The 26,271-nt window shown below is 40.4% G+C and overlaps 1 protein-coding gene and 1 non-coding gene across 11 annotated transcripts in view; one reads left to right on the forward strand and one right to left on the reverse strand.

The window, feature by feature from the left end:
- The window catches only part of HSD11B1 (hydroxysteroid 11-beta dehydrogenase 1), a 71,424-nt gene that overhangs the window by 26,740 nt on the left and 18,413 nt on the right, over positions 1-26,271 (reverse strand). For 4 of the 10 annotated variants that reach the window (XM_072831201.1, XM_072831196.1, XM_072831200.1 and 1 more), the window contains 4 exons: positions 6,997-7,110; positions 6,134-6,264; positions 5,051-5,162; positions 4,733-4,918 (listed from right to left, as the gene is read on the reverse strand). In XM_072831201.1, the coding sequence (XP_072687302.1) occupies positions 4,733-4,918; positions 5,051-5,162; positions 6,134-6,264; positions 6,997-7,084 (517 nt within the window). In that variant the 5' untranslated portion in view covers positions 7,085-7,110. Of the gene's footprint in view, positions 1-3,406; positions 4,510-4,732; positions 4,919-5,050; positions 5,163-6,133; positions 6,265-6,996; positions 7,777-26,271 lie in introns of those variants that run through there. The other 6 variants (XM_072831205.1, XM_072831203.1, XM_072831204.1 and 3 more) reach the window with 4 other exon arrangements.
- On the forward strand, positions 26,063-26,168 carry LOC140636187 (U6 spliceosomal RNA). Its single transcript, XR_012033489.1, has one exon. It is a non-coding gene; the product is annotated as a U6 spliceosomal RNA (small nuclear RNA).

Genomic DNA, 26,271 nt, shown 5'->3' on the forward strand with positions numbered 1-26,271 from the left:
TTCTAAGCCTTCTCAAACTCCTCGGTAAGTAAATGTAAAGACATGATGGTAGGGTTCTCCTATTTTCACCAGGAAGTGCACTGGAACAAAACCAATAGTTTAGTCGGGTTAATAGCCATGATTACTTAAGCTCTACCCAGCCTTTCAAGGGAGAAAGGTAGAGCAATGGTTGTCATGGATGGCATTGCATGGTTCTCAACCTGTGCTAAATTGTTACTGTCTTCAGCAGGGAGTCTCTCTCCTCGCAAATCTGCATTTGCCCCTTTTGCACGGCTGGCACAACCACCAACAGGTTCTGTCTCAATCCTTCAGGTTTGCCTAAACACAACCTCTTGAATTGAGACAACTGTGGCTCCTGAAATTTTTACGTCCAGGTTGTGGATTCTTACTTGAATCTCCTTTCTGGGCATCTTCCTGACCCTATAGATGACATATCTATCTACACATGCACATACCTTATCTTCCCCTGTCTCCCTTCTCCTCAAATTCTCTTCACATCTGAAGCAGCACCTGCCTCCTACCCACACAAATACCTCTATTCACATGTATAAACACTGTCACTCACCTTGTAAAGTGTGGTTCCTGAAAATTATTTCTGAGATAATTGGATTTAAGGGTAAAGATTCATCTTAGAAAAACATAAAACAGTTGGGTGAGGGATAAATATCACCCCTTCCTACTCTAGTTCTTAGGCCCCTTTGCATCTCCAGACCTTGACCTTGGCCCTCCCCTCCCCACCACATTCCAAGGCATATCCATACATCGGGACATTGTCTGCCTTTCAGGAAAAAGTGGGTAAGCAGAGCTGAAAGCAAGGATGAGATTAACATCTGTATATTATTGCCTTGATGCAAAACACCATATGGGTATTCCAAATCCTGTTAGTTGATATCTCTAGTGGAGAAACCTATTTTATTTTTTCCCCCTCTTTGTAACGATGAATTCTTAAAGTAGGTTTAGACCACACAGGCAGCTCTTAACCCACAAACAGGTTAAGATCCAACAAGTGACTTCATACATTGGTTTGAGTTTTCCCACAAAAGCATTGTCTTATGAGGTAGTGGCCCCTAGCTACTCATCTCGTAATGTGTCTGAAATACTATACATCTATGTAAAAAAATATATGAAGCAATGCTGGAAATGAGTAAACCAGAAAAGGAATACATATAGAAAGCTGATCTTTTCAAAAGAGGGTCTACTTGGAGAATAATGAATAGGTAATTGGAGACGCTTATGGTGCTCGCAAAGAGAGGTCTGAGCATTCAGAGGCTATTGGCAAGGCTCTCTTATTCCTTTAGGTTTTTTTTTTTTTAATATTTAAAGAAATCCAGAATTTTATTATGTGTAGTTGCACTTCAAAGTATGTCTTACATTTTTCTTGATACAGAAGAATCAATATCCTTACACTTATGTTGGCCCAGTGTGATTAGCCTTTGTATTATAATTGTTATTAGTCATATTTGTATTACCAATAAAGTAAAAAAAAAGAGAGAGGGAGGAAGTATAATTTTAAAGGTAGTTTTCTAAAATGTTTTGAATAAGAGAAAGAGGAAAGGGCTCTGGCGAGAACTGACAAGGACTTCATGTGAAGTGAGGTCCCTGAGAGGATAAGGGGGCAGGAGGATCACAGGATTTGTCCGTGAGGACCGAAGGGCGGTAAAAGAGGGGCAGAGAAGCAGACTAAGAAGTTGGTTTCTGGCTGTCATGTGTGTGACTGATGTGATGGACTATAGTTACAGGGTTCACTGAGCCAAGGAGTATGAAAATGCAGTGACCTTTACTTTTTGAAAATTGAACCTAAGTCAAGAAGATCCATTTTGATTAATGGCAGATAAACTTTTTCCAGATGTTTTCAACTGTTCTTTGCCCAATCCAGTGATTTCTTTTCCAGTCACATTGGAGTAGTAATATCTCTGTCTCTGTTTGTTTCACAAATACCATCTAGGCATTCTCTTTCTGTGCTTCCTCTTGACCCACTGTTTCCTGCACTGCTGCCTGATGGAAGGGGTTTTGTTTGCACAACAGATCTGGAATCTGGAGAGACCAAGTCCGGAGTGTGAGTGTATGATGTGCGGTAGGCACATGGGGTGGCCTGGAGGGAATACCGCCTTCTGATCTTGTGGGCATCTTGGCATGGGTGACAGGGGAGACACTGCTTACCAACATCAGTGTCTTTTGTAGAACCAGAACTCCTGGTTTTCAGGTGGACACAAATCCACTTCGAACAAAGACCACAACTGCAGCCAGCTGTGGTAGAAGAGAAGAATACAACTTTCAGGTTGTATCCTTCTTTCTCCATTTTCTGTAGCTAGAATTCTGACAGGGTGCTGAACCATCCTGGATATACAGGTGAGGATAATACCCCGGGGATGGCGGCTCTGAGACAGAGAGGTTCCTGGACAACTTTGTGGGACAGAACTACTATATCATCCTTGGGCTACTTACTCCAGGCTGTTTTATGAAAGAAAGATAGATTGTGATTTGTGTAAGCCAGTGTAAATGTGGATGCTTGTTATAGTAACTCAACTCATAGCCAAACCAGCACATGGTGGAAGAAGGGGAGACTTATCAACGTAACTAGATATTATATATACATAGAAACTTGATCAGTAGGTGCCCCAAGTGGTGTTGAATGGTGGATAGATGTGGACTGTAAGAAAATTCCCAGAGGCAGCAATAGTGTCTCAATGCTAAAGCATATTTATATGGAGGCTTTACAGAGTGTATGAAAAATATAGGCTTTCTATGTAATGCAATACCTGGAAATGCTCTGGAGATAAAAAAAACAAAAACAAAAACAACAACTGCTTATCACCATAATTCAATAAATGACGACTTAATGCATTTCTGGAAGGAATGATTAAAAATCCATCCCAATACTCTTTGGCTGACCTCACGATCAATTTGAGGATTAGCATCCCATGTTTGTGGAATTCAGATTTTAAGGAGGAAGGATTAATGAATGTGTTTGCTGGATGTTTAAAAAAAAATATAGCATAGAACAGAAAAATTCTTCAGTTAGGGACAGAAAGCAAAGTGTCTGTACTTTGCAAGTTCACAGACATGTTTCAAAGCAACAGGCTGAAGTCCTTGGACCATACAAACAGCAGACGTGAAGGATAGTAGTTCAACGTGATTTCCACCTCTGAGTCCACACACATTGTGAAGTGACATTTGGTAAGTGTAGAAGACGTGTGGAAGCAGGGGTTATCAGACTTTCATCATGCCCTTGGACTTCTACAGTAACTCTTGTTCCTTCTGAGAACATTAAGACACTGTGTACGTTGTCGAAAGTTAAATTTCCCTAGCCAAAGATGAAGCACACTGTTTGCCTCGAGTGGATATATTATTTAATCAACTAAAATCATTAAAGCCACCTACACCATGACTGATGTGAGGGTTTTGGCCAATGCCCTAGGATGGATTGGGGATGTGCCCAGCACCCTCCCACTCAGTATGCATCCGGAAGCTCTCCCTTCCTTTCAGCTTGGAGAGAGGCTGTGTCTGGGGAGGGGTGGGGAGTCTGTGTTGTCTGGGAAGCACAGGGATGCATATCAATCACTCCTTTGGCGGGTAGCACAGACACACTGCCCTTTTATCCCATCACTATGCAGGCCTTTCCTGTCCAGGAAATAGAATTCTTTACAACATAGATGGTGTTCTTAGTTACAGTAATAGCTAATAAAGGTTTGTGAAATACTTAAGAATTTCAAAGTCTTCAGGTTATTTGTTTTTACATTGCCAGGAACCACGTTTAGATTGCTGATTTTAATCCTGGTGCTTGCTACATCCTTCTGACTAATCAACAGATAGGTGTGGGACTTCTCTCCTGGCCCCATGACTAAATGAATCTCCCAAGCTGGAAACCGTCTAGCTTTTTATTGGTAATAACTTCTGATACTATCCCCACCCAAAGTGTCAATGACCTCTCTTGATCACACAGTGTTCTCTTCATGAATATTTCTATACAACGCTCTCTTCCTACCCCGTTGGTTGTTTAAACAGGACCCTTAAGGCAATAAATCCAGATTTTGGAGAACACTCCCAATTTAGGCAGATCTGCTACTATGGTGTATTTTTTTTCTATTCTTCATCTCATTTGGCTTAGCTTAACCCACGTATCAGACACCCGTATGTTAAAATATTCCACCTCTCAATTCTACCTTTGTGTCAACTAACTTCACCAACCTATAGTTCTTGGTCATGGGAGAAGCAAAATCATTTTTATCCCTCATGACCACATCTCTCACCTTAGGATCAGGATGGGCTATACCTCCACAATCTCTCAATGTCCATTTAGACTTCCATTTGTAGATCACAAACCAAGTTTCTCGTGGGCACTCTGAATTACTGCTCTTTCTCTGTTACTTCCAAGGATCTTGCAGCCCATATACCTTGAATAGCCTCTTATTTCTTATAGTCCCACTTGTTCTTAACAGTGTCTCTTTCACTCAGCATGCAGGCTTCTCCTTGAGTTGACATACCCAGGCCGCACATTCATATGCCTGCCTGTCATGCATAGGGACAAGATGTTAAACAGCTTTTGCTTAATTTCACTGTGAACATTGATTGATTGGTTGATTTTTCACTGTGACTATTTAAGACGTTAGTTTATATTGTGTTACTTCTCTATGTAGAAGTGTGTAAAAATTCACATTCCCTGCAGAGCCCCCAGTACCATCCCTGGCGTGTCTCCCACTCCTGCCTTCATACTGGTCCTTGCCCCACTCACCAGCCTTTGAGGAGACGACAACAATGCTTCCGTTGCTCTGCTTCAGCATAGGCAAGGCAGCAGCACTCAGGACCACATAACTGAGGAAGTTGACTTCCATGCTTCTGCGCACCAAGTGGATATCACCACTAAATAGATTCATAGAAGTGTTGGTGATATGGTTTAGGATGAGCATGTCTAGTCCCCCTGCAAGAGAGATGGCTATGTTGAGAGAAACCATCTGGGGTAATACCCTTCCTCTCATTCTCCTCCTCCCCAAAGCTCCCTGGTGACCCGTAGAGCATAGTACAGAAGAGGAGGGAGGAGAAGCAGCCTTACCCATGAGCTTTCCAGCTTTGGCCACGAATTGCTCTGCGAAGGTCATATCCTCCATGGTGCCAGGAATGTAGTGTGCAGATGCTGCCCCAAGCTCTAGGCAGTGGGATACCACCTGCAGGGACACAGCAGCAATGGTGTCAATCTTGGCTGTAGACTTTGGGGGCAAGCTCTGAAGTGATGGGGGTTTATTTATCTATTTTTAAAGATTTATTTGAGAGAGAGAACACAAGAGAGAACAGAGAACACAAATTGGGAGGGTGGGTGGGGAGAGAGGTAAGGGGAGATGGAGAAGCAGGCTCCCTGTTGACACGGGGCTCAATCCCAGGACTCTAAGGTCATATGACCTGAGCTGAAGGCAGATATTTAACTGGCTGAGCCACCCAGACACTCCAGTAATGGGGGTTTAAATGATAAGTTGCTCACAACCCTGTTTTGATAAAAATGATAGGGATATGTGTGTGTGAGTGTGAGTTCAGTGAATGTGTGTGTGTGTGTGTGTGTGTGTGTGTGTTGTTAAAGGCAACCTGACATGATCTTTGTCCTCTGTCTGAAGTATTTCAGGTAGGGTGTAAATAAAGAAATCATCACGGTGCTGGAGTTTAAGTTCATAACTTGTGCTTATGAGTGTCTGTGAATAGATGTATCTGAATTCACTATTAGTATGGATGCTAGTTTCCATGTGGGTAGCCCTAAGTTTGTAAATGTTTGTATCCGTGGGTTCGTGAGTCTGAGTATATGAGAAAGCATGTGTCTGAGAGTCTGAATGGGGATGAGAATATGAAATCATGAGTAGGTACTAGAATTTTGGTATCTGAGCACATATCTATATAATCCATAATTCCATGTGTAAATGTGTGCACATAGGCATGTCTATGAGCATATGTGTGTGTGTGTGTGTGTGTGTGCACAGGAACAGGCACTTAAATTCATTATTTTTATATTTCTATGGGTGTTTGAACCTGTGTGTGGGGGTTTGCATCTGTGTATGGATGTGCCAGCTTCTGTGTGTTGGTCTGTGTATGTGAGTATATAATACATCTGGACATGAGGCAGTACATATGTCTGTGGGCACAGAACCCTCACCTTCTTTAGAGTTTCTTTAGACCTTGCTGTCACCACCACATGGGCTCCCATCTTCGCCAGATGATAGGCCATCTGTTCTCCAATCCCCTTGCTGGCCCCTGTGACAATTACTTTCTTTCCTTGGAGCATCTCTGTGAAACCGAAAAGACAGTAAGGCCCATACCCAACTCGGCAGCGGTCTTCCTTCCACTCTGATTGTGGGCAGCTTTCTCTCAATGTCTAAAGGTTATGAGCCCATATCAACTTTTCTCAAACTGCATAAACCAATGAAGGAATAGTTCAAGTCTTTCATAAACATGCTCTGAAATGGAGGTATAGCTTACTGCTCAAAACAGGGCTTCTTGCTGTCCTTCCTAAAAATGTCCATAGACAGATGCTTCAGCTAAAACAATGAAGTTCCAGACATTTCTGGACTCATCCAATTTTACTCAATTGAAATAAAACTCAAAAAGTCATCAAAACACATGTGCTCATAGAGATTCCAGGGATTTTCCCTCACTTCTATTTAGTCATCAACTCCAGAGTCCTTTCTTGCCTCCCACTTATCAGTCTCTCCTTAGAGCCCAATTATCTGGCTGTGTTGTAAATTTTGGAATTACCCTCATTTTTTGCAGGGAATCTGAAATTGCTTTCCATTAAAGGTGCCAAATAAAGCATGGACTATTTGGCAATCTGTTGGCTACATAATTACCCCTCTCCACACCGCTATTACCCATAGCCCACATCTGAAAGACACAGAAATACAGTCCCACCTCAGGGTTCAACAACTTTGAGGATCAGGAACTAATCTTGATCCTCAGAAATACTCCAGCCACCCCTGTGTTTTTATCTATTCCTCCAAAATTAGATACATTGGTACTTACCTGGTCTGAATTCCTCATTCGCAGAATAGTAGTAGTAGGCCAAGAAGAACCCCAGAAGGGGGGGGAGATATTTTTTCTTAAAAGCCATCAGACAGAGACCTGGCCCGAGGAGCCCTGTAGGACACACAGAGAGAACCTACAGAGCTTTCTACAACCTCCTAGGCAGGCAGCAGCCTCTGAATTGTGACATCAGGGACGGGGGAGGCTGGAGTAGTCTCAGGCAGTGCTAGCCAATTTCCCTGTCAGAGCAGCGATTGGCTTTGGGTGGGATCCCATTCGTCCCTGGCAGCCTGTGTGGTGGATTTCATAATGGACAATGTTTACTCCATTTCATTGAGCAAGAAGAGACTTCCAGATGGCCAAGCTCATGACTGTACAGGACTGGATTCCTGAACATCCCTACCCAGAGCCCATCTTCCTCTTAACACCATTTATGCCAAGAATCAACGGCCTTTCAAAAGTGGTATGTCAAAGGCAGAGAGAAAGTGTGTGCGGGGCTTCTGGGGAAATGTGAGTAATAGCAAAGAGAGCCAAATAGAAGCCAAATCTCACTCTTGGCCCCACCTCCCAGTCGGAAGCAATTAAAAATAACAGCACAAAACAGAAAAATAAGCTTAAGAAAAAAATGCACATCTTGGGGGGGAACAAAAAGCAAACAAGCCATATAAGCCCCACACTCAAGTTCAATGAACAAGTATTACAACATCAAAGGGGAATGCAAGCCAGCCAGAACCCAGATGGCGGGAAACCCAAGACTGGTTCAAGACTCTCAGGCAAGTGCAACGGAACGTACACTTATTACTTTAACAGCAAATAAAGAAGAAATAATGAGTGCCAAAAAAAAAAAAGGCACTAAGCTATTAAACTGGGTTTATAAATGCTATAGAGGAACAAGACACATGAAGATGTAGGGAAGAGGAGATCTGGTCCAGGAGCAAAAATAACTAGCACTATTGAACCAAAATTAGCCCCCAAAGCCCACATACAGCTAAACAATGATCTAGTAACAATCAAAGGATCAGAGATGAAAACCCCTAGTAATTTAGAGTATATCACAGAAATACAGAAATAACCACTTTGGTATGTCTGTAGCAAGCATTCAGTAAGGAACAACCCTCAAAAAAAAAAAAAAAGAATTTAAGATATATTATTGTTAAGTCTTTCAACTTAAAACCAACTAACCAGCCATAAAAATTCCCGCATCATAGGGCAGGTATAGAATTCTGCAAATTATCAAGAGTCAAGAAAACCACTAAACTGTTAGGATAAGATTGGGTACCTGTGTTTTGGGAGAAGGAATATGAGTTGAGGGCAGGGGTTAGGGGGTTCACACAAGATTAAGAGAAATTGATTTATGACCCAAAGTATAGTATATGGGAACAGTCACTGAGTTCTCACTTCAGGGTAAGGGAAAATAATTTAAGACCCACAGGAGATGAAATAATGTGTCAACAAAGGCTCACAGCTGTGAAGTGCACTTCCAGAAAACAATGGAGATTTGACAACAGTTGAGGGCTAGCTAGTGCTCAACATTTATGGAGGACAAAGTAGAAAAAAAAATGAAGAAAATTCAAGTGGGAAGTTACCTTACATCCTGACATACCTTACACCTTACAAGGTATATATGCATAATTTTATAAAAGACTTTATGCTGTCAAGACATGTTACAGACTAGACTCCATCTTCATCTCCAGAGGGAAGGAAATGTAAAGTTTTATTTTCTTAATACTATCCTATGAATAGCAAAGTTATAGAAAACAATAAAAAGTTGCTTTAAAATATGATGCTGCTGATACGATAGATAGATGAGGGAACTTTATTATCTGATATAAAAAAAAAAAGATTTTAAGGTGTACTACAGGGACACCTGGGTGGCTCAGTGGTTGAGCATCTGCCTTTGGCTCATCCGGGATCAAGTCCCACATTGGGTTCCCCGCATGGAGCCTGCTTCTCTCTCTGCCTGTGTCTCTGCCTCTTTCTCTCTCTCTCATGAATGAATTAATAATATCTTTAAAAAAACTTAAGGTGCGCTACAGAAAGCATAAATTTAAAGAAAGCAAAAATAACAGTAAGATTAACTGCAGGTGGTAGAACATAAAACAAATGCATCAACTATTGATGATTGCTGGCTAAACTAAAAAATGAAGTCCACATTGTGCTGCTCAAAAGACGCATTTAGACACAAATAGGCACATAGAAAAAGACATTTTAATAATTAGTTATTGTGCTAGAAAATAAGGATACAGAGAAAGCATTCAATAAAGTAATTTTCATGAAACAAATGAAATAATTTAACCAATAAAATGTGTTGCTGAGCAATGAGGACATCATGTAATGGTAGATGATATATTAAGTCTTAGCAGTTCTCAAAATTTTTGGTCTCAGGATCCCTTTGCAATCTTAAAAATTATTGGGTATTTCCATTTTTGCGTAGAGGCATACTCTGAGGATATTGCGTGTTTGGTTTCAGACCCACACCGTAAAGCCAATATCACAGCCCAAAAGTTTTTGGTTTCCCAGTGCATGTAAAAGCTATATCTCCACTACACAGTATACTATTTAGTGTGCAATAGCATTATGTCTTTAAAATGTCTGTACCTACCTTTTTAAAAATGATTTTATTTATTTATTTGACGGAGAGAGAGGGCACAAGCAAGGTGCACTACAGGCAGAGAGAGAGGGAGAAGCAGACTCCTCACTGAGGAGGGAGCCCAACATGGGGATCCCAGGACCCTAGGGTCATGACCCAAGCCAAAGGCAGATGCTTAACTGACTGAGACACACAGGCTCCCTAAAATGTCTACTGAAAAATACTTTATTGCTAAAAAGTGTTAACTATCCACTGAGTTTTTAGCTAGTTTTCATCTTTTTGCTGATGGAGGGTCTTACCTCAATGCTAATGGCTGCTGACAGACAGATCAGGGTGGTGGTTGCTGATGGTTGGGTGGCTATGGCAATTTCTTAAAATAAGACAATAATAAAGTTTGTCACACTGACTCCTTTTTTTCATGAACAATTTCTCTGTACTATACAATACTGTTTGATGGCATTTTACCCACAGAACTTCTTTCAAAAATTGGAATCAAGCCTCTCAAAACCTGCTGCTGCTTTATCAACTAAGCTTATGCAATATTCTAAATCTTTTGTTGTTATCTCAAAAATCTTCACAGCAGCTTCACCAGGAATAGAATACTTCTTAGGAAACCACTTTCTTTTCTCACCCATAATAATCAGCTTCTCATCCATTAAGTATTCTCATGAGATTGAACCAGTCACCCACATCTTCAGGCTTCACTGCTAATTCTAGTTCTCTTTCTATTTCCACCACATCTGCTGTTACTTCCTCCACTAAAGTTTTGAATCCCTCAAAGTCATCCATGAAGGATAGAATCATCTTCTTCCAAATTCCTGTTAATGTTGATATTTGAACCTCTTTCCGTGAATTATGAATGTTCTTTTTTTTAATATATATTTTATTTATTTACTTTAGAGAGGGAGGGAGAGAGGACAACCAGGGGGAGCAGCAGAGGGAGAGGGAGAAGCAGGAGGCCCCATTGCAGGGCTGATCCCAGGACTCCAGGATCATGACCTGAGCCAAAGGCAGATGCTTAACCAACTGAGCTATCCAGGCATCTGAAATATATTTCTTAAATAATAACACTTGAAAGTCAAAATAACTCCTTGATCCGATCCATGGGCTGCAGAATGGATATGTTGTATTAGCAGGCATGAAAACAACATTAATCTCCTTATATGTCTCTGTAAGAGCCCCTTAGGTGACCAGGTGCATTGCCAATGGACAGTAATATTTTGAAAACAATTTGTTTTCCTGAGCAGTAGTTTTCAACAGTGGACTTAAAATGTTCTGTAAATGGATGTGCTGTCACCCAGGCTTTGTTGTTCCACCGATAGATCACAGGCAGGGTAGATTTAGCATAATTCTTAAGGATCCTAGGATTTTCGGAATGGTACATGAGCATGGGTTTCAATTTAAAGTCACCAGCTGCATTAGCCTTTAACAAGAGAGTTAGCTTGTACTTTGAAGCTTTGAAACCAGGCATTGACTTTTCCTCTTTAGCTATGAAAGTCCTAGATGGCCTCTTCTTCCAATCGAAAGCTGCTTTGTCTACATAGAAAATCTGTTGTTTAGGATAGTCACCTTCATTAATTATTCTCTCTAGGCCTTCTGGATAACTGGCTGCTTCACCTTGCAGTTTTAGGTTATGAAGATGGCTTCTTTCCTTAAACTTTATGGACCAACCTCTGGTCCTTTTGCAGCTTCCTCACCTCTTAGCCTTCACAGAATTGAAGAGAGTTAGGATCAGGCTTTGGCTTAAGGGAAGGTTATGACTGAACTTCTATTCAGATGACTCAAACTTTCTTCACATCAGTAATAAGGCCATTTTGCTTTCTTATCATTCACTAAAGCAGCATTGCTAATTTCCTTCAAGAACTTTTCTCTTGAATCCACAACTGGGCCAACTGGCACAAGAGTACTAGCTTTAAGCCTATCTTGGCTTTCAACATGCCTTCTTCATTAAGGTTAATCATTTCTGGCTTTTGATTTAAAAGTGAGAGATGTGTGCCTCTTTCTTTCACTTGAACACTTGGAGGTCATTGTAGGGTAACTAGTTGGCCTAATTTCAATATTGTTGTGTCTTAGGCAATAGGGAGGCCATCACAGAGGGAGAGAGATGAGGGAACAGCCGGGCGGTAAGGAGTTGGAACACTATTTTTTGATTAAGGTTGCCATATTTACATGAACACAGTTTGTGGACCCCCAAAACAATTACGATAGTAATATTAAAGATCACTGATCACATACCATGACAAATATAATAATGAAAAAGTCTGAAATATTATGAGAATGATCAAAGTGTAACACAGAGACACAAAGTGAGCAACGTTGCTGATAGACTTGCTTGATGCAGGATTGCCATACACCTTTAATTTATAAAAAACACAATATGTGCAAAACACAATAAAGCAAAAAGCAATAAAATGAGGTATACCTATATGTGGGTTTTACTATTGATACTGATGTATTAGAAATTGAAACTGAGGGGGCACCTGGCTGGCTTAACCGGTAGAGCATGCAACTCTTGATCATCAAGCCCCACGTTGGGTGTAGAGACTACTTAAAAAAATTTTTTAATAAGTGGATATTCCTTTAAAAGAAATTAATACTGAGAATTTTTTTTAAAAAGTAAGCTCTGTGCCTAACATGGGGCTTGAATTCATGACCCTGAGATCAAGTGTTCCATGCTCTGCTGATTGAGTCAGCCAAGCACGCAAGACTGAGATTTTTTTTTTAAAACTCAAGAAAATATAACTATACATGTATTATGTTTTGTATTATCACACATCCTGTAGCTTCTAGAAAAGTCATGAAGGAATGAAAAAGAAAAAAGGGCGAATAATGTCTTCATCTGATTATGAAAATAATGGACCTTTCAAACCCCCAGGAGGGTCTCGGGGTTGCCATGGTGCCTCACTTTGACCATATTACGTAATAAACATTGATCCACGGCATGTCCATATCTTCAGGCCTGGTTCTCTCATTAGCTTGTAAGCTCGGGGAGGATATGGACTGGGTCTTTTTATCTTTGTCTCTCTCCTTCTCCCCCAAGCCCTGCTCCAAAATAGGCATTCACCGAACTTTGCTGGTTAGTGTTTCTGAGGTGCTACAGCAATGAGAAGATTACTCTTCCTGCAGCCTGATTTAATCCAGGGAAATCACTGGGATTCAGTATTCTGGTTAGAACCTATCAGCTCCGCTGCCTACTCTCTTCTAGTGGTTCTCAACGAAGTTAAAAAGAGAGAGAGAGAGAGAGAGACAGATAGACAAAAGGAAATATGACTGTTTCACCCAGCATTTGTTTTGAGTCATATTTTCACTAATCAAGTAAAGTTCCTTTCACTGCCATGGCAACGAAGCTACTCCTTCATGCTGGCTCTCCTTTGTAATGCATCAAGCACAAAAATTTTAGAGCAGACTTTTTCATGAAATACCTAAACACAACCTGGCAGTTTTTAAAAACTCAAAGTGGGTCCTTCTCAGCTGGGGGTACCTATCCCAGCCCAGACAGGAGTTCTGATTTGATCATTCTCACCTGAATAAATGGGTCAAGAAATAACAAGGTGGGAAGAGCAGGATATTGATGGGAAAGAGACCTTGAGATATGGGCCAGATATGGTAGGACTAATTGTGGGTGGAGAGACTGTGAGGAGGGGCAGCCAAAGAGGAATTTCCAGGGATTTGGCATAAATGTGGATCATGAAAGGTGCACCTGTCATATCTGAGGCAGCAACAGCTGTGGGGCTTTTGAGGACTGTTTAGTAGCTTTGTGAAACGATCTCCTTTTTTGAAAGCTAATCCTACCAGGGGAAGAATAGGAAGACCTCAGAATAAAAGGTAGGTGAACCCTTTCATTTTGGAGATTCTCCTTTCCCTGGGAAAACACTGCCAAAATGCTGAAACAGGAGAGGATCTTAGCATATTAGAATGCATACATAAAATGCTCCTTTCCTCTTCACCTTTCCCACTCCCGCCCAAATCCAGTTTCTCAGGTCTTATCTTTTAGGAACTCAGTCTGTACCATGGCTGCCAAAATCTCCTCCTAGCGATGGACACAACCATCACTTCATATAATTTTATCTAATATAGCACAGGTTCCTCCTCACTCCTTCCTTTCCTTTTCCTTCTCCAGCATAACTAATGAGGTGTGGAGGAGAGTTTCTTTGTCAACCCTTCTTTTTTTTTTTTAATTTTTTATTTATTTATTTATGATAGTCACACACACACACACACACAGAGAGAGAGAGAGAGAGAGAGAGAGAGAGGCAGAGACACAGGCAGAGGGAGAAGCAGGCTCCATGCACCCGGAGCCCGACGTGGGATTCGATCCCGGGTCTCCAGGATCGGGCCCTGGGCCAAAGGCAGGCGCCACCGCTGCACCACCCAGGGATCCCTCTTTGTCAACCCTTCTGCACGACCCCACTCCCAATGGACAGATTTTTGTCATCTTTTCTAACTAACGGAATCTCAAGACCAGAGAAAATGAACTAGAAATGAGATACACTGCCTTATGTGTGCTGTCCTGTCTTCATCTGTCACATAGAGTTTGTGGCTGGGAGACTGTGGAGGCAGGCTACCTGGAATCCATTTGTGTGGGAGAGCCAAGAACTTCTTGGGAAAGAACAGATACATGATGAGGCCCAGAACATGGTCTGCTCCCTGCCTCTCAGTGGGAGTGGGGTAGAGATAATTCTAAACATGCTGTAGTTGCAGTTTTTCAGGTTTTTCCTTTGGTCTAACTTCTATGGAATGCATCTGAGCATGGAGGAGAGATAGGGCCCACCTACAGTAAGTGAAAAAGTTACTCCCTGGCAACTTTGGTAGAACACGGGTAGCATGAGGAACAATGGAAGAGGCCCACACAGGTGAGAAGGCCGACTCTAGCAAGGCAACCACATGGCTCACACAGCTTTGGCCCATCTCATGTTTTTTTCTTGGTCATTCAGAGTCCAGCTTTCAGGAAGCACATCAAAGTGGCATGGAAGCTTCAGCCAAGAGGGTTTCCTTAGGAAACCCATGCTTCAGCTTTAGAGAGGAACCACTCCCGTTTGGTGGGAAGTAAGTTTGCCAGATTAGCAGATAGAAATACAAGACACCCAGTTAAATTTGAAGTGCAGAATAAGTTCTTTTTAGGCTATATAATCAACAAATATATATAAACTGATGGGGAACAGGGCTAGCTGAGGACAAAGGACAGCTAATATCCCACAAACGACCCCTACCCAGGATGGGATATGTGTGACATTCCTCAGGAAGCTTCCAGTTGTGTTAATGTTAATGCCTAGCTAGAGGGAAAGCAATCTTTAACTTGGCAATGGCAAGTCCTCCAGTATCTTGTAGGTCCTCCTTACCATATGAAAATCCTTTTGGAATCTCCCTTTTCCTTACCTCCCTCAACTCTGCACGTATATAATCAGCCACTCCTCACAAGCCTGGGGCAGCAGCTTTTCTTGCCCATGGGTCCTGTACCGTACTTTAATAAAAACCACCATTTTGCATCAAAGACATCTCAAGAATTCTTTCTTGATCATCGGCTCTGGACCACACCTATATTCCAAAACTTCATAAACCATGGATATATATAAGTAGCAAATACATTTTGGGGCTATGTATAATCTCAACTATTGTGTTGGGAGGAAAATTTTTCCTATGCCCTTTACGATTCCCCTAGCTAGTCTAAGAATCAAATTGACATAAGACAGATTAACAGGAGAAAGTCAAAACAAAAGTTTAATAACATGTATGCCTCCTGTAGGGATGGGAGAGACTTAGGAAAACTCCCTGAATAGGCTGAAGCTACCCCTGAAATACTATCTCTAGCTAAAGACAAAAGATGTTGTGGGTGGGGAGTCAGCAATGGGAAGTTACGAGGAAGAGCACAGTACTCAAGGGTAAGGTGGTTATGCACATTTAAGTCAATGCTTTCTCCATTGATAACGGTTTCTAGAGAATTAGTCACCCCCTCCTTCCTAGCACAGGGAGAGACCCCCTTACAAATGGAGAATTTTTCCTATACGTGTAAATGTCTCTTACAAAAAGGTAACTCATACTTGGTTTTCAGAGATTTTCTTGTGCCCACAGTTTATTTAAAATAACCAACTTAGAATAATCAGGCTGACACGTTTTGTTTCGGCGACAGGCAGACAGACGACAGGCAGACGTAAAAGAATAATCAGTGTGCCAAAAAGAGTGGTAAAATTTCCTTCCTTATAATGGAATGGGATATACTGATACTAAAACACTATTCATTGTTTATCTGAAATTCAGGTTTTATGTATTCATAGAGATTTATGTATTCATAGAGAGAGAGACAGAGACAGAGACACAGGCAGAGAGAGAAGCAGGCTCCATACAGGGGGCCAGACGCAGGACTTGATCCCGGGTCTCCAGGATCACACCCTGAGCTGCAGGCGGCGCTAAACTGCTATGCCACCAGGGCTGCCTGGCATCCTGTGTTTTATCTGGAAGTCCCAGAAGTGGCACAGAGCTCTGGGAACACTGGGAAATTGAGCCTTAGGTGTGGACAAAACATTCTTGACTATGGCTATTGATAGCAGAAGTCAGACTGCTTCATTCACCTTCACACAATGAAACCCAGCAGCCTGGCCGCTGGCAGCCCCCCAAAAGGGCCCTAAGTAGGAAGGAGGAAAGGGGACATACATGCCACATGGTAGCAGAGGGGAGATTTCACTTGCTAATATTTACTTAGTACTTACTCTGGGTCAGGTCCTATGAGTGAAAAGCAAATAAAATGCTCCAGAAGAAGACAGACAGGGCAGTAAATGAAATGAATAAAGAGCTACTATAGCCTATTATGATAGAAGTCTGTGGTGAGTGTGCTCCTGAGTAGCTCAGTTGGATAAGTATCTACCTTCAGCTCAGATCATGATCCCAGGGTCCTGGGATGGAGCCTGCTTCTCCCCCTCCTCCCTGCTTGTGCTATCTTGGTCACTATCTCTCAATAAATAAATAAATAAATAGATAGATAGATAGATAGATAGATAGATAAATAAATAAATAAATAAAATCTTTTTAAAAATAAAGAAAATCCTAAAAAAGTGAAATCTATGATGGAGGCTGTGGAAGGTGGGATAGAATTTCCTCTGCTCTTCAAAGTCCTTCTGGCTGGACTAGTCATCAAATCGAGGTGAGACAGATTATTGGGAGAAAATCAGGTTTAGTTTTGTACACATGGGGAATCCACACAGACATGATATTCCAGAGACAGTGAGGCAACATGAGGCTTACAGGAGCTAAGAAGAGGGGTGGGGGTCTGAAGATACAAAGGAGGTGGAGGGGAGGTGGAGCATTCGCAGGAGGGTTAAAGGAGATGGTTTGGAAAACAAAGATTGCCCTGTTATACAGATAAGTTTCTTAGGTAAAGAAGAATCTCCTCTATAGCTCTCTTTCTGGTACAAGCAAGCAGTTGAGGGGTAGATAGAGAGCTTTTCCTGAATCTGCTGAGTTTTGACTGCTTTTAACTCAAATTAATGTTCATGCCAAAGTGGCCTATCTTGGGGCAGTCTGCAGGTCCTTCCTCTGAAACTTCCCTGACATTTCACACGTTAAAAGTTGAGCTGATAGTGTCTCAGCTCACTGAACCAGTCCTGACAATAGGTCAGTGTAGCTAAACTCATTTCAGGAGGCGGTCATCCAGTTGTGTCCTCAAAGTTAGGCCAATGGTTCAAGCAATTAGGTATTAAATTAGAGGCATTTCTATGGAAACAAAAGAAAACCAATGGTTAATGATTGAATCAAGTTATAAACCAGTTTCTGAGTTCTGAGGGTAGTTAGTAGAAAAGATTTCTAGATGTCAAGCTTGAAGTGCCTTCAGATACTGTGAGAGCAGCCAGGAACAGATTTTCCTGGTTTGTAGTTTGAATGTCTTTGGTGAGATTTTTGCCCATAGAGTGGCAGGCATGAAGCTGGCCTATATGTGTGCTGCGGTGGTGATTTCTCTGAAGTCTACATCAAGTTGTTCATACTCAGTTTGCAGGGCTTCAGGAAAAACAGCATTTAGTTCTCAAATGAATCCAACTCAGGAAGTAGGAGAAAAATCAAAAACATTAGTTTGGAGGGTTATAGTCAGGCATTAGAGGATACTAGAAGACATCAGGATCTAGTCCAGTTTATAATGAACAGTATTAGAATCTAATATTTACTACTCAGGTCTCTTGTTGAAAGCTATTTTCTCTCTATAGTCACCCCCATTTCTACCAAAGATAGCTGAATAATTTGCTTGCAAAATAAGTCTAGTTTCAAAAACAAGCAAGCTAGCAAACAAAAAATCCTTGGCCTGATAATTTATATAAAAGTAGCAAGAATAGCAGTTGGCCATTATAGGCTTTTTAAAAACCTGTTTTGGGGCACCTGGCTGGCTCAGTCAGAAGACTGTGCAACCCTTGATCTTGGACTCATGGGTTCAAGTCACAGGTGAGGTGTAAAGATTACTTAGTCGGAGAAGGACAAACATTATATGTTCTCAATCATTTGGGGAATATAAATAATAGTGAAAGGGAAAATAAGGGAAGGGAGAAGAAATGTGTGGGAAATATCAGAAAGGGAGACAGAACGTAAAGACTGCTAACTCTGGGAAACGAACTAGGGGTGGTAGAAGGGGAGGAGGGCGGGGGGTGGGAGTGAATGGGTGACGGGCACTGGGTGTTATTCTGTATGTTAGTAAATTGAACACCAATAAAAAAAAATAAATAAAAAAAAAAAGTAAATAAAACTTAAAAAAAAAAAAACCTGTTTTGTTGAAAGTTTTCATAAGATGTATCTAGATTGAATCCTTAACAGTCTTTTGAGGCTAGAGGCCAAGTCAAATACTTGCCATCAGAATTTGCCTGAAATACCTGTGACTTTGGGTTAATTTTTCTCTTCTTGAAGTCCTCAGAATATTCTGAAGCTTCTGTACCTATCACAAAGTGACTTTACTCAGTACATAGGCTGCTGGGAAGTCTGAAAGCAAGGTACCAGGCTGATATTTCCAAGAGACTTTACCGGGTCTATAAAGTCAGCCTTAGTTCCTTAAAGTTGTCTGGTCACACCTGAGTCTATGTATGTCTCCCTAAAATATGACATTCTAGTCCAAGTCTTGGTAATATAACCAATATTTGTAATTATATCTTGTTATAAAGAGAACAGTTTCTTATCAAACTTCCGCAAATAAATATATTGCCATAAAACATAATACTCACTGAGACATTTAAATTTTGGAGGGACGCAGTTGGGAGGAAAAGATAAATGTTTCAACCAATTATACAAAAGTATAATTTAAAAAAACAAAACAAAACAAAACACACAAAAGTATAATTTATCACATTGCTATAGGTCAGTCAGCTTAAGGAAAAAGTTTCCTGAAATTTAGAAAACCAAAATATTTAAAAATGTCAGCAATGTTTTAAACCAAAAGTTATAAAAATGACAATTATCAGGCAGCTGGGTGGCTCAGTGGTTTAGTGCTGCCTTCAGCTCAGGTCGTGATCCTGGGGTCCCGGGATCGAGTCCCACATCAGGCTCCCTGCATGGAGCCTGCTTCTCCCTCTGTCTGTGTCTCTGCCTCTCTCTGTCACTCATGAATAAATAAATAAAATCCTTTAAAAAAATGACAATTATCCTCTTCATTCAGTCCCAAGGTATTAATTAATTCTTTGAATCTCGTTTTTCTGCTAGTTTTGGAAATTCTTACCTAGTTCAATTTTATGCTCTTAGAAACCTGCCCTGTACTCAGAGATTTGCTATGAATCTCACTTAAAATGAAACACATTTGCAACAGCATTGAAGTAAACCAGTAACTATAAATGACAAGACCTACAAATGACCATAGTTAAAAATCTGATTAGACTTCATTACAATGCAATCGACAAATAAATTTGGTTATTTCTGTGACATACAGCACTCCAAGATAATAACATACTAGCACATCGGATTTCTAGGAGTTTCATACAATTTTTAGAAGCTTAGTTTAATAATATATCTACATAAATATAACCCAAGAGGATTTAGTATTACTTATTTGACAATGTTTCCCCTGTAATTTAACATGCCAAATAAGCCTCCTTAATTTAATTTCTCTCAAAATCTTTGGAATGTTCCAGGAGTGCTCTGGAACACTCCAGGTAGATTGTGGTCAAAAGATTTCATTTTAGAACTTCATTTTGGGATCATAAATTATTATGAAACAATAGTTTACTATATATTCAACCAAATTGACAATAAAAGATTTTAAAGGCAAATACAGAAGGTTAGCCTTTTAAATATTAAGACTCAGTTTTCTTAAGTAATCAGACTTGATAAATAAAGGAAATTATTTTGGCAAAATACACAGTGCTTGTTTTCCGGGAGGATAATTTTAAAGGTAAAGAAAAACTTTTGTGTATAACTTCTTATTAAGAGCAGACCAATAGTTCAAGAAAACTTTGTCCTTTTATCAAAGAGAAAGACAAAATTTTAATTTTGCCTCAGTGTATTTTTAATATTACTCATTTACTTGCTGAAATTGTCTCTAATCTTAGCCAATACTAACCACACATAAAATTCCTTTCCAGATTCTTTTTCTGTAAATCTTCTGCAACATGGTTACATTCGGATTTTGTTCTAAGTTTTCCCTCTTTAAATAACCAGCCTCACTTTAGGACAAAATTCCTTTCTTTTCCCTCAACAAAAATGTGTTCCCATTCCTCATGCTTCCTTTTTTTTTTTTTTTTTTTATCCCCAGACACACATCTTACTTTCCTTGCATACAAAGTTATTTCCTTTATTATTTTCAGTAGCCTTAATTATATTTATTAAAAAATTTCTCTTAGAAACCTTAATTTCTAATGAAAACTAAATAGTAAGCAATTTGTGAGCTATTATACCACTATTCTTTAGGTTGGCAAATTTATGAATACATTTTATAATTTCTAGAAACGTGTGCTTTTTCATAGTACAATCTTTCATTAAAGCACAAATCATGTTTACTAGCAGACTTGAATTTATCTTTAGTTTCTCTGTAATAAGACAAAAATAGTTAAACAAATGTTCAGTATTTAATGTTTTATTCTTTTATCTGATTTGGAAATGATCTAGATGTTTAAAAAATTTAACAATGTGTCATTTAACTTAGCAAAAATTTATGAAGTTTCAGGTTATGGAAGATTTTGGAAGCTATTTAAAAGTTTACCTACAAACCTTTTAATCTTATTTACATCTGTTTAATTTTCTTGTTCTTAACAATTGTGTTTAGATTACCCACAAAACATCATGAGGCATTAGACAAAGTCCATGATTATTTGAAGATTGTTTTTTCTTTTAAGAAATTTTGCAACAGAAATATCCCATGAACTCATTTGACTTTCAGTAAAGATAGGTAGAATGAAAGTTTTACATTTAATGCTGATAACTCTAAAGATAAATCCATTTTCATTAAACTAGCAACTTCAAATCAGCTCTATAATACTGAATATTTTCCCAGATCATGTGAACTGGAAAAGCATTTGAGTTAGTTTCCCTTTCTGAGTTTTAGAATGTCCAAGTTTTACAAATGCTTGCCTTCAACCAACTAAAAGAGCTTTTTGGCCAATTAATTTTAGCAATACCACCTGGAGGTAGAGAAACTATCTCATGTTTACAACATATATGGACACACACTGAGATAGAAACAAAATCTTAGAGCTTTTGTTTTCACTAATATTTGTGGAGAGGACAGAAAAACCCCATTTTTAAATACCTCCCTCTATTTCTTTTTTCCTGATGAAAAACCCTCTTAAGTTTGTATTTCAGGGGGCACCTGGGTGGCTCAGCCGAAGCATCTGCGTTGGGCTCAGGTCATTGTGATCTCAGGGTCCTGGGATGGAGCCCCTGAGTAGGGCTCCCTGCTCAGCAGCTGAGTCTGCTTCTCCCCCTTCCTCTCCCTCTGTGATCTCTCTGGCTCTCACTCTCTCTCAAATAAATACATAAAATCTTAAAAAAAAAAAAAAAAGTATAGCTTTAGGTCCTAGAGAAGATGGTACAAAATTTGCCTCACAAGGACACAGAGTAAGTATCCAAGTTCTCTCCAAGGTAGAGACTGGGAGCATATCTCCCTATTATTAGAGGTGTTGGAGTCTGGGCATTAGAGCCATTTTAGCAGTTTTTGTTTTAAGAAGCCCCCCCCCCTTTTTTCCTTCCGTCTCCAGTACAGGTGGGCTGTATTTGCTTTTCAAAGACATGATAATATTTAAAATTTCAAGGGACAGAGAAAGAATGCAAAATGTTTTTTCCCCTTGAATTTCAGGGTAATTGCTATGAACAATTCACCTTTTTTTTTTTTTTTAATACAAGGGAATTTTGTTTGATATTCTGTTTATATCTACAAACATTTTGAAAGGAATATGTGAGGTTTGGGGATTAGTAAAGATGGGTGGGCTTTGACTTCTATTTTTAGCGTTGCATTTCTGTTTTTTTTTTTTTTTTTTTTTTTTTTTGAGCTTTGTAAGACAAAGACAGTTGTTGCTAATTCCCCCAAAGAACTGGATTAGAGCCTGAATATCAAGGGACTGGCCTCCTTTTTAAACTAAATTTGCTTCTTTATATCAGGGGGATTTTTAAGTAAAATGGGAATCAAAGACTTATGCCTTTGTAAAATCTATATAAAGCACTTCAACATAAGCGTTTTTCCTGGGTACACAATTTAACCTTGGCTTCTATTAGTCCCCGAATATTAGCCTTTTGAGATCATTTGTAGGAAGGCCTAGGAGAAATTTTGGTCCTGTTTCCTCTGTGAAAGGGAGGTTATGAATAGTCATCAACCAATTCCTCTCTAAATTTGGTAGGATTTTTCCGGGGGGGATAAAAAAAAGGCTTTACAATTTAAAAAGATCTGCTGCTACCCAGAGGAAAGAATTCTTCTGCAGTGGGGGATCTAGGGTACACCTGGAAAGGCCATGGCACAAGAATGCCTAAAGCCGGCAGATCCTGATTATAGAACCCCGGGAGGTAGGATCAAAGCCAGCCTCACTGCCAAACTTGGGTGTTTTTATTAAATTCATTTCCTGGCATTCAGCATTTACACCTGAATACTGAATATAGCATTTACAACCTGCATACTTTGAACCTAGAGAATAGGCTGTACATCTCATAGGGAAAGGGAAGTTAAAAACAGGTAGATCTTAGGAAATTTTGCACTGAATGTGGACATTTATTTTTGTCTTAAGTCTAATTTGTTCTTTTGTCAAAGGAATCCCTAAGGCTAGCTGTTATACTAATAAGACAACTGAGAACTCTCTGTAAAGAAAATTTTTCTTTTAAATATAGCCAATTTAAAGGATTCGTCATCTGGCCATTGAGAAGCAGGATCTACTAAGAGCGACGCAAACCAATAAGCCTTTGAATAGCTTCACCAAAGACACAAGAGACATTCAAAGAGTGCATAGATGGGACACCTGGGTGGCTCAGTGGTTGAGCATCAGCCTAGATCTGGGATCTAGTCCCGCATTGGGATCCTTGTGGGAAGCCTGCTTCTCCCTTTACCTATTTCTCTGCCTCTCTCTCTGTGTCTCTCATAAATAAATAAGTAAAATCTTAAAAAAAAAAGAGGGCTTAGATGATGCCACCCCCATGATCCAAAAGTTTATTCCCAGGATTAGTTTAAGAAAGAAAAGGTCTTCCCTGGACAGGCAGTAAGGATAGTGTACTGAAAATGGCATCTCTGGTCTCCCACGAAATCATAATGATGTAGTTCTAAAAGGCAGGTGAGGTTTGGTGGGGTGAGGTCCAGAGCTGACAACCATGAAAGATTTCTTAAGATGTCTTTAGTGCAAAAAGGTGGCTTTATTAAAGAGCTGCTGTGCCAGGGTTGTAAGGGGTAGCTGATTATATACTTGGGAGTTGGGAGAGGTAAAGAAAAGGGAGATTTTCAAAAGAAATTTCATATGCTAAATGAAGACGATTTACAAGATGCTGGAGGCCTCGCCATTGTCAAGGTAAGGTTGTTTCCCTTCTAGCAAGGCATTAACATTAAGACAGTTGGGAGTTTCCTAGAGGAATGTCATACATATCCGACCTAGGAGTGTGTGCGTGTATGTGTGTGTGTGTGGGGGGGGGGGGTTGCAGGGTGTCAGCTTGTGCTTCGTCCTCAACTAGCCTTCTGTTCCCTCACCAATAAGACACCTCCAGTCATAGACGGCTCATCTGTGACACCAGGAAAGTGCTATTGGAATGGGACTTTCTAGCACTCATAAGCAATGAAGGTTGAGAGGACAAAGGTTCCTATGGGCTAGAACCTCTCATAACAAACACCAATGAAAGGTGGCAAGGCACAGGATGAAAGGTGGGGCGGGGAGGGGGAGAGGGAGTCAAGTTTAGATCCCCAGTCTTTTCAACTGGTCACTGAGAAGAATATTCTCACTGGTCACAAAGCCAAGCTCTTAGCACACAGAGTAAGACAAAAGGAAAAATCTTGTATGCACCTTAATAGCTTTAGCCAAAGCCTTGGGTCTCTGGTGATGTGGAAATGGGGTTCAGAGCAAATGGTCAAGAAATAATTCTTAAGAATGTCCTCAGTGCAAAATTGTGGTTTTATTAAAGCACAGGGACAGGACCTGTGGGCAGAGAGAGCTGCGCTGAGGTCATGAGAAGTAGCCAATTATATACTTTTAAGTTAGGAGGGCGTTAGGGACAGCACAAACCTCCAAGATATTTTGGAAACAAGATTTCCAGGACCCTGAGGGGGCTATTTTCAGGAAAAGTTCATTTATCACTGTTTAGTAAAAACTCAGTCATGAGACCCTTCAGCTGTCTATCAGTGGGCCTTATGCTTGGAGGATGATTGCTAACATCTATCTTGGGGGGTAGAGGTAAAGGAAGTTTCCAAGCTTCCAGACTATAAAGGAATTTCTCTATGTTTAAAGTAGACTCAGGGTCCTGAGGGGTCGGCCTAAGACTGCCTTTTGCCTTAATGAGTGTCCACATTGAGGCAGCTGAGCTCCCAGAGGAAGGTCACTCTGCCTGTTCCAGGGACTTGTCAATGGGCTGTAAGCAGTAAGGAAATTTAACTTTTCTTTTGTCTTTGTTTCCCACATCATTCCCCCCTGAATAATTCTGACCTTTAGATCTTTAAGGTTGCTGAAGGTGGAAGGTCTTATCTTCCATAACTTCCTCCGGCCAAATAGGGGCATAGCGATGTCCCTACCTGTGGGTCAACATTGGGCAGTTGGGGGCTTTATATATAGAAGCTATGAAAGGCAGAGGCAGCTGAATTCAAGGGAGACCACACGTGTGGGTCTTCCTGAGTGGAAAGGAGCATATGTTGGCTTGAAGTTATGGCAGGAAACGAGTCTCAACATCAGGTGGAGAGAAGTGGGAGAAAACAGCAAAACCTGATTAGAATAACAAAAAGAAAAAAGAAGCCCAAATAAAAGTCTTTTGATGGTTGACAGAAATCCTCTGCCAGTGCAGGAGCTCAACCAATCATTTAAGGAACGAGAAGTATTGTTTAAAGCACCAATTTCATGTCAGTTAGAAACCCAGAAATGTTTTTGTGATCATCTGGAACGCATACGCAGCATTCTGTTTTTAAACTAGCACAAGTTCCACCTCGTGCAGCAGTTAAAACATCGACTGCCATTCTATTTTGTAAAACTGCTTTTTGCATTTGTGTTACTTCAGTATTTAGTGGGAAATGCTATTTTGAATGTCATTTAGGGCTTTGGCAGTGTACTTATTAAGAGTTTCCTGGGATGCCTGGGTGGCTTAGCTGTTGAGCATCTGTCTTCAGCGCAGGTCATGATCCCAGGGTCCTGGGATCGAGTCCCGCATCAGGCTCCCTGAGAGGAACCTGCTTCTCCCTCTGTCTATCTCTCTGCCTCCCTCTGTGTATCTCTCATGAATAAATAAATAAAATCTTAAAAAAAAAAGTTTCCCTATGCCAAACGGCATCCTCCAGGCTCAAAGAGGGAACAAAGATGGATGCTACGTGGTCATACCAATGAGACACAGAATGTGTCATCATCGTTTTAAATTTGGATGGTTGGCTGGGTTGGTAATGGTTCTAATAATGTGTCTATGCATCCAGACAAAACTCAGAGTAAAGTGGTCTCTCCAGCCTGGGGGAAGTCATGGCCACACGTAGAGCCTCACAGCCATTGGGTCCTTTCAGGAGCCAACTAATAATTCTAATAATTATTAATTATAATTCTAATAATAAGCCAACTTTCTAATTCTGGGCCTCCTTGAACTGCAGTCAGGATATCAAGGGTTATTTGGTTTTAGAGGGCCGCGTTTCCAGGGGGTTGTGGATGCCAAGCCTCATGTAAAAGGTAATGAATTGTTAAGGCCCAAGCTATTTGCTGAGTTATTTGTGCAACAAAAGATGGTCCGTTGTCACTTTATAGGGACCAAGGGAGTCCAAATCTAGGGACAATTTCTCTTAGCAAAGTTTTTGTCACCTCGGTGGTCTTTTCTGTTTCTTAAGGAAAAGCCTCTATCCATCCAGTAGAAGTGTCTACATAAACCAACAAGTACTTAGTGCTCGCTTTGGCAGCACATATACTAAAACTGGAACGATACAGAGAAGATTAGCATGGCTTTGCTCAAGGATGACTTGCAAATTCGTGAAGCATTCCATATTTTTGCACTAAGGAGGGCACTTGATAAGATAAGCACTAGGTGTTAGACTATATGTTGGCAAATTGAATTTAAATAAAATATTTTTTAAATTAAAAAAAAACAGTAAG

The sequence above is a fragment of the Canis lupus genome, chromosome 6 (assembly GCF_048164855.1).
Source record: "Canis lupus baileyi chromosome 6, mCanLup2.hap1, whole genome shotgun sequence".
NCBI lineage: Eukaryota > Metazoa > Chordata > Mammalia > Carnivora > Canidae > Canis > Canis lupus.